Source organism: Desmodus rotundus, chromosome 8 (assembly GCF_022682495.2).
Source record: "Desmodus rotundus isolate HL8 chromosome 8, HLdesRot8A.1, whole genome shotgun sequence".
Lineage (NCBI taxonomy): Eukaryota > Metazoa > Chordata > Mammalia > Chiroptera > Phyllostomidae > Desmodus > Desmodus rotundus.
Genome location: NC_071394.1, coordinates 118,310,049 through 118,325,111, shown reverse-complemented (window position 1 = coordinate 118,325,111; position 15,063 = coordinate 118,310,049). Strand labels below are relative to the sequence as shown.

At 40.7% G+C, this 15,063-nt stretch overlaps 1 protein-coding gene across 3 annotated transcripts in view; it reads right to left on the bottom strand.

Annotated features, from left to right (window-relative positions):
- The window catches only part of RBMS3 (RNA binding motif single stranded interacting protein 3), a 1,231,630-nt gene that overhangs the window by 695,588 nt on the left and 520,979 nt on the right, over window positions 1-15,063 (bottom strand). For all 3 annotated transcript variants that reach the window (XM_053929473.1, XM_071222108.1, XM_053929475.2), the window contains one exon: window positions 3,858-4,031. In XM_053929473.1, coding sequence (XP_053785448.1) covers window positions 3,858-4,031 — 174 coding nt within the window. The remainder of the gene's footprint in view (window positions 1-3,857; window positions 4,032-15,063) is intronic.

Genomic DNA, 15,063 nt, shown 5'->3' with positions numbered 1-15,063 from the left:
GCTGGCAGAGCATTTATAGTTTCATTAAAGGCTACTAAATTATATGACTCAAGAAAATCACTGGCAATCTGTTCAGACAAGAATTCCGTTTCTGTGGTTTCAACCACAAAACCTCTGTGGATCTCACACTGCATGACAACTGTGCAATCTACTTTCACATTTTGGAGCCCCAAATATTTCTCTAATAATTGGCTTGCAATGTGTATCCAAGTCAAAATTATAAGGTAGTCAGTCACCCTATTAAGATGTTGTCACCATAATCCAGCTTTCAAAGCCCCCTTATACTGAACCTCTGGTCTATTTTCAGATAGTATCATTTCTCTTACAAGACGGTAGGAAGCTTAAACGAGCACAGATCTTGGAATCAAGAGTGGAATGCCATCTGAGCAGGCATAGGAGGAAAATTTGAAAGAACTGTTTAAATGTTGAAATAACGGAAGACTGTCGAGTAGGCTTAAAGTTAATCCTTAGAGCAGGGGTATCCAACCTGCGGCCCACAGGCCACATGCAGCCCAGGATGGCTGTGAAGGGGGCCCGACACAGAATCATAAATTTACTTAAAACACTATGAGATTTTTTTGTGATTATGTGCTGCAATGTATTTAGTGTGTGGCCCAAGACAACTCTTCTTCTTCCAGTGTGGCCCAGAAACACCAGAATGTTGAACACCCCTTGAGTATCTTAGAGTTATCCAGAGCTAGAGTATCCTTGAAATCAAAAGTGTTAACACCTATGACTATTTCTTATAGATTTTCCATTCTTTTGCTTCTTTCACATTTGACTCGATTCACTCCCAGTGGTACGACAAAAGGAAGTAACAGTTTTTAGATTTTAAAGCACAAAAGGTGGCTAGATATCCTGTCATTATTCCAGTGGCTTCCAGGACTGGATGGGATCTATTCTTCATTCCCAGCCCCAGATCTAAACTGAGTATCTTATAAATACAAGTACTTCTCTAGAGTAACATGTGCATTTCAGTTAAATGATTACAGTTAATGATTCAGTTAAATAGTTCCATCTTGGGTACTATCATTGTCCTCAGCGTGTAAATAACGACATAGGGACTCGGTGCCAAGGAGCCATATAATACAATGGATAAGACTACTGGTTGGAGGCCAGAGCACCAACATTTGAATCTCAGGCCCCACCATGAGCTATAACTTTGGGCGAGATACGTAATTTATATGAGGTTCCTTTCACTGATCTTTAAAATGATGATAATAAGAGTATCTACCTCCCAGAGCTATGTTGAATAGATACATAGTTGACCATTGAACAATTCATGGATTAGGGGTTACCCACCACCCACACAGCAGAAAGTCTGCGTACAACCTAAGGTGGCCCTCCACATACATTGAGAGAAAATAACATGTATATAATACACATGAATGTCTTTAGTACAGAGCTTGCAAAATGTGCTCAATAAATGTCAGCTATTTCTAGATGACCTTGAAGCCAGTAAGGATAGGAATTGAAATATTTCACTTAATTGTTTTCGTCATAACTAGCTTGACAAGGAATGACTGAAGGAAAAGGCCAGTGAGACATTTAAGATATGGAACTAGTTACTACAGGAAATTTTATTCAAAATATATGCAACTTGGTGTTTGATTATTTTGAAAAAAAGTTGCATGTAGTTTGAACATCAAATGGACCGAAGGATACACAAGAGGAAGTACCCTCCACACACGTGTGCATATGCATGCATGTGTATGAGTGTGGGTGTGATGCTCTCCTAATTTGACTCCTTGATTTCCTCTTGTTCCTCTACCAGAAATCCTTCCAGCAGCTCGAGTGAGTCCTAAAAGAATTAAATTGTATCCTGTCATTTCCTTGCTTAAAACATTCCGATGGTTTCCCACCACACTGAAATAAAATACAAACTTCCTATTCCAGATTACAAAGTGCTACACAGTCTGGCTCTGCCTTTCTTTCTGACCTTCCCTCCCTCTGTTCTCTCCCAGAGAAGCTCCAGGCAAACTGGCTTTCTCTCTGTGGGATGACCTTTCAGGCTTACTCCCGCCTCAGGTCCTTCCCATTGTTTCCTCTGCTTGGAATGTTCTTCCTCCTGAACTCTGCTTTGTTTCTCTTTTTGATTCAGGTCTCAGATAAAACCTGGCCTCCTGAGTGAGGACTTGGCTGACCACATTCCTTAAACAGTTACCCAGTCATTCTCTACCATTTCAACCTATTTTGAGTCTTTACATAGCATTTAACACCACTGCATACTTTTCTGATATGTTTGCACTTTTTAATTTATTCATATGTTTACTTATGCAATTGTTAGCTTTCTGTTTCCTAGAATAGGAGCTCCAAGAGAGCAAGACCTGGTCTTGCTCACTCTTGTGCCTCTTCTGCCAAGAAAAATGGGGAATATAAAAATGTCTAATAATGCTTAATAAATTATTGTTGAAAGGATGGATGAATAAAAATAAATAAGGGTTATTTAGGTTCTTTTTCCAAGTAATTTCAAAAATATTGCTCACGTCGTCCTTGTGCATACATCCTTGTACATGTCCAATTAAATGCCAAAAGTTTAATTATCGAGTCAAAGGTATGTGCAATTTAAATTTTGACAGTTATTTCCAAATCACCTTTTAACAGAGTGATACCAATTTACATTTTGAGTGGATTCCTTGAGTCTTCTTTTAAGTGTTTTTATGACATGATATCGGAAACACATTGGCTCAATTTAGAAGCTTGGGACAATTTATAATCTCATAACCTTGAAGCGCAAACAGGATAACCAAAGTGCAGAAGCCCACACTGGCCTGGTAAATGGCTGATGAACCCATGTCTACAATTCCTGACAGAGGGAGGAGGTACTATGACAAGCATGTGTGACTGACTTTCAAAGGACTCTCATTACCCAGAAGTCTTGTGTTTGGATTTTTTTGTAGTAAACAGAGGCCTTCCTAACCAACATTCATTACGATCCTTTTCAAGTATGCCAATGTGATTTACAACAACAAAAATCTTAGCAATCTTACTGGGATGCCAAAAAAACATCTAACCAGAGACATTGAAATTAAGAACACTGTAACAATAGCCAGAGGGGAGTGGGGAGGGGATAGTGGGGAGAGGGGTCTATAGGAGCTACTATAAAGGACACAAGGACAAAATCAAGGGGGAGGGTAGAAGTGGGGGAGCGAGGTGGGACTGGCTGGGATGGGGTGGAGGGATGGGGAGAAAATGCAGACAATTGTAACTGAATTAAAAAAAAAAAATCACCTGATGGCAGGCACAGGTATCCTATTCTAAATGGTTCTCAAATTCCATGAGTTTATTCCCCCCCACTACAAGTTTATTTCCCTTGCCCTTTCAGTCATCTATCTACACCAGCAAACCCAGAGTGTTGTGTAGCGGCAACTGGAAAATATCCTACTGGTGAATTTATCTGTATATCTTAATATCTGTTTAACTATAGCAGCAAAGCCATCGATGAATTTGGAGACATGGATTCCTCTGTTCCATGTGAAAGACACCCACTCTCAGTGCAAAAGCAACAACTACATTCATAGGCAACAGCCACAAGGACACCAGAAAACAAAACCAGAGCATACATACATTTGGCCTCCATGCCATCATTCTGAAAAATCTGCCAACCTCTTTCGCCTAGAGATAACTTTAAATGCAACATCAATTTTCATCGCAGATTATCCAAACATATGTTATTTAAACATGTAAGGCGCTCTCCATTGCTCACCTGTGTTACTCAAGAGCAGCATATTCTTACCTGAGAAGAATTATAACATTGGAAAAGTTACCCAATTAATAGAGAGACACCGATTCCAGATTCAAAATGTACCCGGACGAAGCATCCAATTTTCTAAACACAGAAAAACGGGGGTACTTACAGCAGGGTGTCCAGTACAGTAGGTGTAGCTGGCGTGGGACTGGTAGTGCAAGCTTGCTCTTGGAAAGGAGTATGTATTCCAGGCTGGTTGGCTGCTGTTCCACTGGGCGCTGAAGCCAGGGCTCATGGTCACCCTTGACTTACTAGTTTGATAGGCTCTCACTGTGGAGCTAGACTATCAAGAAGAAAGAAATGCAATGTAAAAGCAGCTCTGCATAAAACCCAAGTCAGATACACACAGACCTACACCCAGCAGCTGCATCAGCATGCATTCTTGGTCACTCATGTATGACCATGGCACAGAACTCAGCTGGTTAAAAGAAATGGCTGATTTCCTAAGAGGAGATGTTAAATGCTGCTCTGACTAGGATAAACGTGTTTTCTCACTATTAGGATTTTGACTGGATGGCAAAGCACAAAGGCTCGTTGAAATGGATCTCATTGAAAACAGTTGTTTTCTTCTAGTTGTGACATGCAACTCCATCCTTCAGAAAGGAGATGTGTTGTAGTGGTGACAGCAACAGTGGTGTTTTCAGTTACATAAATTTCCTTCCATCGCAGCGTTCACCTCAGAAATTCACCATCAGCCTCATCTGACTGCAGTAAACAAAGATCAGCTTATGATGGTTGGATGGAGGCGCAGATTGGTTCCTTACACTACACGGTCCTCATGTTCCGTGAGTCTATCGCTCTCCTGGGGAAAGGCCAGCAGAAATCTGGACATGCTCCCACATGTCATCCTTCCACCACCAAAAGACAGCAAAATGATGAAGGGTTTGAAATTGTCATTTACCCTCCACTGACCCTACTAATGTAATTAAAAATAGAGGAATAGGAATATCAATCCCTTTGCCAAATGTTAACTCTATCTGCGTGTTCATAATTGTATAGAGAGTAGAATGAACTGAAAACAAAACTCACTTGTGCCTTCTGTCTTTTTTTGTCCTCAGATGGCCATGGCATATAAGGCATATAATAGTTTCTTTTCAGAGAACATTTTCTATCCTCAAATTGCAATAGCTACTTACCCAAGTAGCACAGTAACTTTCACAATAAATTCTATTTATAAATCTATGGACACAGGCCAACTCAATCACTGGGAAAATGTGCTAATCTCATTGCCATTATATTCAGGAAACCTAGTGGGGAAGAAACTTTTATCCGAGATTGTGTTTCTTATTGGGCTACATTCTGATACCATTAGATACTTAGAAGAACAACTTTTATGAAGACAGATTTGAGTATCTTGCAGTAACGAAAAGAAGTAAGGGCCTCAGCAATTCAAAGGCACTAAGCAAGGCAATTTTTCTCATGGTATTCTCAAAATATTTGGAAAAGGGAAAAAATATATAAATCAGTAATTTACTGGCAATTTAAAATATTTAAACCCAAAACTGGGGAACACAGCTTTGTTAAGATCAATACATTTATTTGATATCTGCCTCTACTCTCATCTCCATCATCACCCAAGTATGTGTGCTCCCCAAGTGTTCGATAGTTCAATGAGATGGTCAGGCAGAGCGATACAAAATTATATACCGCTGCACAGCGGTCCAGTTCAAACCGGTGCTGGAGAAGCAATAGTGGACTTTTGTAACACTAGGATAGCTGTGCTTGGTTCTAAGTATGGAAGTTCAGTGTTCGTATTTTTTTTAAAAACCTATTATTTGGATCATATACACAGTCACTTCAAAGACTACATATTAATAAATCTATGCACATAAGTACTTTTGGTTCTGGAAGTGTCTTGGTTTCTACTCTGCATCTGTGGTCACTTAATCAGTCTCACTAGCTCAGTTGATTCTATAGGCAGCTCCTTCAAGACCAGCACAGTTAGGCCCTGTATATTTGGATTAGACTGGGGTCCCTAAAATTCTTGGAGAAGGAGGCAGTGTAAGCATAAGTAAGTTTGTAAATACCCTCCTCTCTTAGTTTAATTATGTTCCCGAATAGCTTCAGTCTCTCTTCAATAATTTTATTCATGGTGGTCATCACGCAAATTCTTTTCTCTCCCTTTCTCGCAAAGCTTATACTCAAGTTACACCTCTTACTTGGTCTCATTCCTGATGCCTCTGGCTTATGCTGACCCTCACCTTCCTGCTCTCACAGCACAGCTCAAACACTTGAGCATGTGATTATGTGGTTGTGTTCTTCCCTATGTACATAAATTTCAGCTCTCCAGCCAAGCTGAGAGCCGAATGAAGAGCACGTATTACCTCTCTCCTAAACTCCAGTCCCAAATCTTAAAATATCTGCTTGATATGGATATCAGTTAAATTACTGGGCATAAAATTAAATAAGTTAATTGCTTTACTCTGAAATTTTATCTCCCTTTAATTTCTTTACGTCTGATAATGTTAGGGCAATAGTTTGAAACCAACTGCCTTGAAGCTTTAGAACTACTTGGCCTCATGTATCTGTCCAGGTTTCCATTATCCATGTCACCAAATTCTATTGAATCCACTGAATTCTATTTCAGTAGTTTCTGAATGGATGCTGTCCTTTCCATTCCCATTACCACTACCTGTTTTTAAGACTTTATCAGTTTATAGCAGTCACTAAAACTACTTTCGACCTTAAGCCATGATTAATCCTCCAAAATTAGACTATGTTAGTTTTTCTGGAAACCTGCTTTTGTTGGGATGCTCCCTGCTGAAGAATGTTTAAGCATTCTCTTCTACCTGAGAGAAAAAAGTCCAAACTTCCTAGCTTATCATTTGAATCTTTTCAATATGATGCTAACTAACCTTGAAAGGCTTATTTTTGGTCCTTTCCACATAATCTCAAGCTTCAGATAGATTGCTACTTCAAATATGACATGCATGTCCATACTATTGTCATAAGCCATCTATTTCCTAGAATGTCCTCCCCTCCTCTCACTTCACACTTCAGTATCTCTACCCTTTCTAGAAATGCCTGCCCAACCCTCAGCCACCAGCCCATAAGTACTTCTGCCTCTACTAGCCACGGACATTACTGATTTTCTGCCATATTCATCTGGCCTTTCATCATTTGTGTGGTTACCCAGGAGATCAATGCCATAACTTCATCGGCATACCTCATCAGTGTCTTAATTAGTTTCTTGCACAACAATTATTATATCCCAACACACATCTTTGGGGACAGGCATCTCAGTTGTATTTTCCAGAAGGAGATCACAATGCAAGAACCTGAGTACACGTAGTTCATTTTGGAAGTGATCTTAGAGGAAATCAGTAGAAGAATGGAAAATGGGACAGAGAAAGGGGGAGCCAATAGGTTTGCTTGATGGAATAAAAGATTGCTGTGGAGAACTAAGGTTCAATTCCTTCAGGGGACTCGGAGTCAGGGTGAACCATGCTTCAGAGTTATTCCATGCAAAGTGCAAGAAAGTGAGGGTATTTAACCTCCGATTCCCACTCGCCATTGGCAGAGAGCTGCTTCTAGGAGCATGAATCCACGGGCATTTCTGGCCTAACCCACTATAGTCAGAAAGGAAGTTCTCACTTAGAGAGTCCCAGGAGATCTACGGCATGCTCTGGGCAAGTAAATGCCAAGAGGTATGGGCAGAGCATTAATAGCATGGGCTACTAAGTGGATGACTCCCAGAACTTCTTTGTACCTGCCACAGAACCCTAGATATTTGCATTTTCCTCTTGCATCATTGAGAGAAGGAACTCAAAAATATTGGTCAAATTGACTTCACTTCACTACCATTAAGGACTTGAAAAGACAGAAGAAGATATTAGGATAGTTGGTGAGTGCAGTGAAAAGGTGTTCAACATCTCTAGTCACCAGGAAAATATGAAATAAAGTTACAATAAACCACCAGTTCATACCCACTAGAATGGCTAACACTAAAAGGTACTAAATGCTGACGAGGTTACTGAGGACACGCATACACTATCAGCAGCAGGGTAAAATGGTCTGGGCCCTGCTTGGCGGTTTCTTTAAAATTACACATGCTTCTGCCTATGACACAGCAATTCTACCTGCAGCCACTTACCTAACAGAAAATATATTTCCACAAAAATACATTTTTAGAACGTGCTCAGCAGCCTTATTTATAATAGTCCCAAAGCAGAACTTACTCAAATGTTTGTAACAAAATAATAGATTATTATATAAAAAATATTAGAGCACATTTAGTTAATGGCATACTAAATGGAACAAAAATAGAACGCACTTCTAATATATACAGTTACGTAGATGTATCTCAAGATTTCCCTAAATAGAAGAAGATCAGGAACAGAAAAGTAGATATGGGTGATTTCATTTACATGAAATTCAAGATGAGGAAAATATATATAGTGATAGAAATCAAAATGTGTTTGCTGAGGGAGTTGAGGGGAATTGATGAGAAAGGAAAATAAGGTAATTTTCTAGGGTGATGCAAATCATCTTATTTTCAGTGGTCATTACATGAATGTGTACATTTGCCAAACTGAATGCTTGATATGTGTGTTTTATTATGTCTTTATGTCTTAATTGTATCTCAGTCAAAGAAAAATATATTGCCATTACACAAGGCTGATTCTGAATTTTTCATGGTAAGGGAGGAGATATATGGCTCAGAAAACTGAATCCCAGTGACCCAAAAGTCCTAATTTTTTAGACCCCATAATTGGCTAATCTGAGGTCTGCTATGTTTTCCCTCCTTGGCACACCTTCAGAGAGCAATGTAAGGAAGCATCTAACGGCCAAAGGAAGGCAGCCAGAGAGAAGAACAAAGTCTGGATAAAGAGCCTCTGAATAAGCAAGAGCTGGCAGCATCGTCTGCTGTCTGCCAACAGATCAGGGGGCCAGGGCTGCTGGAGCAAGAAAAAAATGGAGCACAGCACATAACAAGGGCCCTGTTACATGCTTCCAGAAATTACAAAGCTCCGGGGAACACTTGTGGTTCTCTCTACTTAGTCAGCACTAGAAAACAAAAGGAAGATAAAGAGCGGCAGAAGAAAGCTACATTAAGAAAAACATGCAATGACGAAGAAAGGAATAACTCATGTTAAGATTTCTAGACACAACCGAATAAGTCTACAAGGGGATATTGAGACATAACACTCACATACAGCTTACTAGCTATCAGACACTAAGTATCCTAAATATGTTGTATTTACACTGTGATGACTCACGTATTTCTCCTAACAATTTTATAAGAAAGTTACTATCATTATCTGAATTTCATAGGTGAGGAAACTGAGGAAGAATAAAATGAGGTAACAACATGTAAGGACATAGAACTACTAAGGAGGAGAGTTAGTTCAAATCCAAGCAGGGAGCTCCCTAATCCATGTTCTCAACTATACTGTCTTACTTGGGAATCTCTATAAAACAGATTCTAAGAAAAAGGCTGGTTTGGGTATTAAAGGGAGGAATGGGCAGGAATAATTACAAAATTAAGGAAGGTAGGAACAGTAAGACTGGAAAAATCAATATTAATGTGTATCATTGGGATCTATGGTACAAGGTAAGGAGTATTGGATTCTGCTGAGGCTTCTGGGAAGTGTTCAAAAAGTCACCCAGAATTGTCCACTGAAAGATGGGAGGCTGCAGGGTTTGTGGACGGGCTTCTGTCTCACAGTGGGTAAGGGCTGCCCTCTAGGAAATGAGCACAGGCAGCACTTCCAGGCTGTGTGTGGACATGGGAGAATGAGCCCTTGTGGCATCAGAGGAGGCGCTGGAGAGGAAAGTAGAAAGAGATGCAGGGAAACTCAGGTAGGTTGCTGTAAGTGCTTGGTGAATATGAACTGTCCATGAGAGCTGCAGCTGAGACTAGCTGAGCCACAGATGGAGTTGGGTGAATGTCATGTGTTAACTAGCGGCAGCTTCTGCAACTGCCTCACTACCTCTGGCTGGTATGTGTCTTTCATGCATTGTATCTCTGATTCTCCAGAACAAGCCAATGTTGTTATCCACATTTTATTGAAGAAAGAGAGGTGCATAGAGTTCAAGCAACTTTCTTAAGGATACACAGCTAGTAAAGACACTGAGCTAAGAATTAAACATTCAACGGACTGGAACTCAGGTTGATTATATGATTAGCAATGTATCATCTCCAAAAAACAAGGTTTAGGAATAAACCACATATTCCACCCTGAAAGAGAGATTCAGAGAGAAAGCATTATAGGGACACATTGATATAAATACATGACGTCCACAATCCCAACCAGCATAAGACTGTTGTGAGATGCAGGCATAAGCACCACCCACTGTGAGGGACTGATGCCATCTTTCTCTGTTGGCAATATCATCATCACATGATAATGCACTCAGGTTAACTCAAGTTCAATTATTGGTGATGACTCCATAGCCAACTCAAACTGCCCACATTTGTCTCCTATAAAAGTTGCCCAGTCTCCATCAATGAATCCTCCTCCGCAGGAAGACATTGCAAGATGATTTTAGAAATACAGACAATAAATTTATACTGAAATTAGTTTAACTATATTCCAATGGTAACCTAAAAATACTGCTAAAGTTAGTCTGAAGGAGAATTTATATCCTTTATAAGAAACACTATTAAAATATGTGGAATATACTGAGGTACTAACAGAGGCTCCTACAGCAACTACTGTGGTAAATGTGTTTGAGCGGCCCAGCTAGCCTTCCCACAGCTCCTGCTGAACATAGCATATGCCTATAGAAACCTAGTTATTCCAGGTGACCTCCCCAAGCTAAGTCTGTTTGAACCAGGGAGTCACCTGACCCAGTCTGGGCCAATCAGGTGACTTGCCCTCGAAGTACAAAACTGGGATACAATGACTCATAGATTTCCATTGGGCATTTAAACTAAGAAGAGATGTAAAGGAAGAACTGAGGTTTGGTGGCATGACTATAGAAACAAACAAAGCACATCTAGGAAGAGGAGAGGGTGGTAAAAATGGGAGTGAGAGGGGAGAGGAGAAAAAGAAAGTACAGAAAGTAACAGAGACAAGAGACTCTCGCTTGGAGGAGATAGAAGGAACAATTCAGTTCTGGGTGACTTTTATTGTTTTTGGCTCCAGTCTCTTGCAACAGCTGGCTGTACTCCTGATCCTGAGTTCCATAAGATATTCCTGCATCCAGATACTAAATCCTTTATTCCTGCTTAGGTGATCTTGAGTGTAAGTTGGAATTAAATGACCACTGACTATACAAGGTAAAAGAAGCAGACTTGCAGGAAGCAGCAGAGTTGAGAGCCCATGTGGTACAGATGAAGAGACAAACCAAGGGCTTTTTGGTTCCCAAAAGACTTCTCACATGTCACAGGAATCCCGTGAACCACTCCAGTGATTTCTCCTTTGCCTTCACTCGTTTGAGTGGATTTTTCTTCCAAACAACCGAATGGTTTCTCTTGGTCCACGTACCTTCATTTTTCACCTGTAAAATGTATTTACTATTCTTCTCCTTAGGCTTTTTAAATCAGCATTTCCACTTGACATCAGAGATTCACTGACCTGTCATCGAAGGTTTTAAAGTTGTTTCAGTTCTAAGGCAAGAATCATGTAAGTAAAGATGAAAAGCGTAAACCAAACATTACTCATAAATTATGACATCCTGGGTCAAGCAGTTTGTGTAAAACACTGCAGAGTACACATGAGAAAGAGCAGCAGATTGCTAAAGATTCCACTAGAAATATAAGAAATCCAGTTTCTACTTTTAGAAACAGTATTGTAAAAGGTATCCATATCTATATTTTTGCTATTGTCTTTTCCCCCATTGTTAATTTTATTTTTAGCATCACATTACAAGCATTGTGATATGGGAGAATTAGAAAATGTTTATATACATATACACATGTGTATAGCCAGACACACACATACACACACACACATACATATGCACACGTGTGTATTTCTTAGGTACCCACAATGAACATTTTTGGTAAGCAAATGTCAACATGAAGTTCACAGAGAGGCTAAATGACTTCCTCTGTGTGTTTATTTCCCGCACTGCCCATAAGGAAGTCTTAAAAGAACAGTTTCTACCCAACAGCTCTCAGGATTTCAATAGCTTTTTCAAAGTTTGCTGCCCACCCTGTGCCCCAAGCAAAGGATTCCCACTGTGTGGTTTCTAAAGATTTCACTTAGAACCAGCTGAAAACAGAGCCTGAATGGACAGTCAAACCCACACCAAACCTCTCTTTGCACCCTGTGTGGGACAAGTGGCGACTTTGTTCATTTACAAAGCCTGAGAGAGGACAGAGAGGGAGAGAAACTGACCCTATGGAATAAGAAGCTTCTGTCAAATAAATCCTTTCACATGGATCTAAATCACGACACTCACAAGGAAGGAGGCTGCGTAAGAAAATGGGGGAAAGCCTCCAAGTTCTTACACCCATCGCCCCCGGGGAACAGAAACGATTTTCTTTCTCCTGACTGACCTGTCACCATTTGTGATACTCCTCAGAGATAGGTGTCTCCTTTGGTCCCTGCAGATTTGCTTCTCTGAGGTAAAGGAGGCTTTTTTGGTATGGTTATTGTTGCTCTCCCAACATGGGGACTGTCTTGCTTATTCAGCATTGCTTTCCTCGTGACTTGCAGAGCATCCAAGTGTGCTTTACGTATCAGTGGTCCTTCTTGTAAAATCATCATAAAATATGGTGCTTTCTGGCATTTAAAACTATTGTTACTGTCTAGCTTCAAACCTTCAAAAATGGAATGAGGTGAAACATTCTATATGCTCTGCAGACAGGGCTTAGGACACTGGCCACCCACTCTGGTGCTTTCCCAGTTCCAAATGGAGACTGGCCCTAGACCAGCTTGGTTCTCCCAGCTCGCTCTCCCCAGGCACTAGTATGTGATTGGACTCGGTAGTCACCACACCCACCCTGACTGATCATATGCTTCCTCCTAGACACTGGTAACTGCCACTTAGTGAGTAGTAAACTTCTATTTGGAATGAGCAAAAAGAAGCTCTGTCCCCGGTTAAGTACTAATTATTATAATGACTCATAGTATTCTGGAGATTGGAAAGAAGGTTTCTGGCATGAATGTGATTGGAGAGAAAACTTCATCTTTCCTCAGTTGCTTTTGTATACGTAAAGGTAATTCAGGTAAAGGATCAGGTAATTCCAAGCCCAGGGTACTGCTCCCTCCCAGCTCTATAATTTTGGTAAAGTCCCAGATCCTTAGGATGCTGGTATCACTATGCAAGTCTTTCCAAGAGGAGAGAGTGCTAATATAATGACTATAAATACTTTTTCTACTTATTTCCTACACGACCACAACTTTTATTTGTTTCCTATTTAACAGTACTCACAGGTCCATGGCTACAACTATACCTGCTGGAAACAGTGATGATTCCCAAGCAAGAAGCTGTAACTATGTTTTTAAACCCTTATGCCTAAGGGCCTGATGAAGTAGGATGTGCCTTGGCACCATCTGGTATAACGGGGGCTAACAGGAATGTAGCTCTGTTGTCTAGTGGTAAAGACTGCCCACTAGTTCTGCACCTGTGTGACCTTAACCCATGCTAAGGACAGTGTGCCGTTGCTAGACTAGTTGTCAGATTAGAAATGCTGCCTACAATCTGGCCCAGCACAGTGGCTGAACCTAGTACAGTTTCCAAAGGTGGAAGAGTTTGGGAATAAATGGAGAGTCAGTGAAATCATAGCTGAAGGTAAAAGAATGAACGAATGGTTATGTGAAGAGGGAAATCCAACATTACATAACACAAAAGAAGCTCAGAGCAAGAGATGATATTGTCTCTTAGCTCAATTGTAACAAATGCTTGTGAAGGTGATGTGTTTGCCAAGACCGCTCTTGCTTTTTGGAACATGACAAGATCAAATGAATGCCTGCACCCCTGAGTGGCCTTGCCCAGGGGCCTTTCTTCCATGATATGATAGTGGACTTGACTAATAATTAAAGACTGGATGGGATTCAAATCCTGTGCCAATATCTTTTGAGTTGTATATCGTTTTGTTGTAAAGGAACTATGGCCAGAGACCAGAGGGTGGGCTGTGAAATAATAGAATATGTATATTTCCCATCCTGACCATATATATGTGTGTGTATTTCTGTCCCTAGTTCCTGGCACAGAGCTCCTAAATCCCTTGGAATCTTTTGTGTGTTAGGAGTGCCTTTTGCTCTAATGAGGTGACCCTTGGTGGCCTCCTGGATAGGGCTGGTCACCAGAAAGACCAAGCCCTGATTAGAAGTGTGGAAATTTCAGCACCACTCTCCATTCTCTGCAGAGGGGAGAGAGGCTAGAAATAGAGTGAGTTAATTGATCACGCCGATATGATGAAGCCTCCATTAAAATCCTGGAAGTAAGAGGACTGGGTAGGGGATCTTCCTGGTTGTGAACACGTAGAAGTGCCCAGAGAGAGAGCATGGAACCGCCACACTCCTTCCCATATACCTCGTCCTACACGTCTCTTCCATCTGGATGTTCATCTCTATCCTTTATTATATCCTTAAATTTAGAATAAGCCAGTAATCTAGTAAGTAAACTCTTTTCCTGAGTCCTGTGAGCTGCTCTAGCAAATTCATTGAACGCAAGCAGGGGGCTGAGGGAACCTCTAAATTATAGCCATCCTGTCAGAAGCCCAGGTGACACCCTGGACTTGAGTATGGTATCTGAAGTGTATGGGGGGGGGGGGGGGGGGGGTAGCAAGAAGTGGTGGAGGATAAGGAACAACCTGTGAGGTCTGATGCTATTTCCAGGTAGACAGTGTCAGAATTTAGTCAAATTGTAGGACACCCAGCTGGTGTCACCAAACTGCTTGGTGTGGGAAAAACCTCCATACATGTGATGACCTGAAGTGTCAGAAGTGAAGTGTTTTGTGTGAGTACTAAGGAGACACACACAGGACAAGTGTATTCTCTGACTCAAGCTTCCTGTGTCTCAGTTTCCTTTTCTGTAAAGTTGGGCTGATGACAGAATCTACCTCATAAGACTACCATGAGGACCAAGTAGACCAATAAACCATTTAATGGAGTGTCTCATACTCATTAGGTGGTACTAGTAATTATTGAAATAAAATGCTATTTTTTAAAAAACAGTATGAACATATAACTTTGGGACCAGAATTTATGAAAGTCTTCTTTCCTTCCTCCTTTCCTTTCATCCTTCCTCTCCTTTGAAAAGAAAAAAAAAATTATCAGCCTAGCAGAGGCTAATTTCTTCATATTTGAGTAATTGGTTCTAACACTTACTTTTCTTTTCCACACTAAAAGTCACTTTACAGCCAGTTGCTGGCTCAGTGCACATCCAATGAGCCCAAGCACACTATGGCTCCTGCG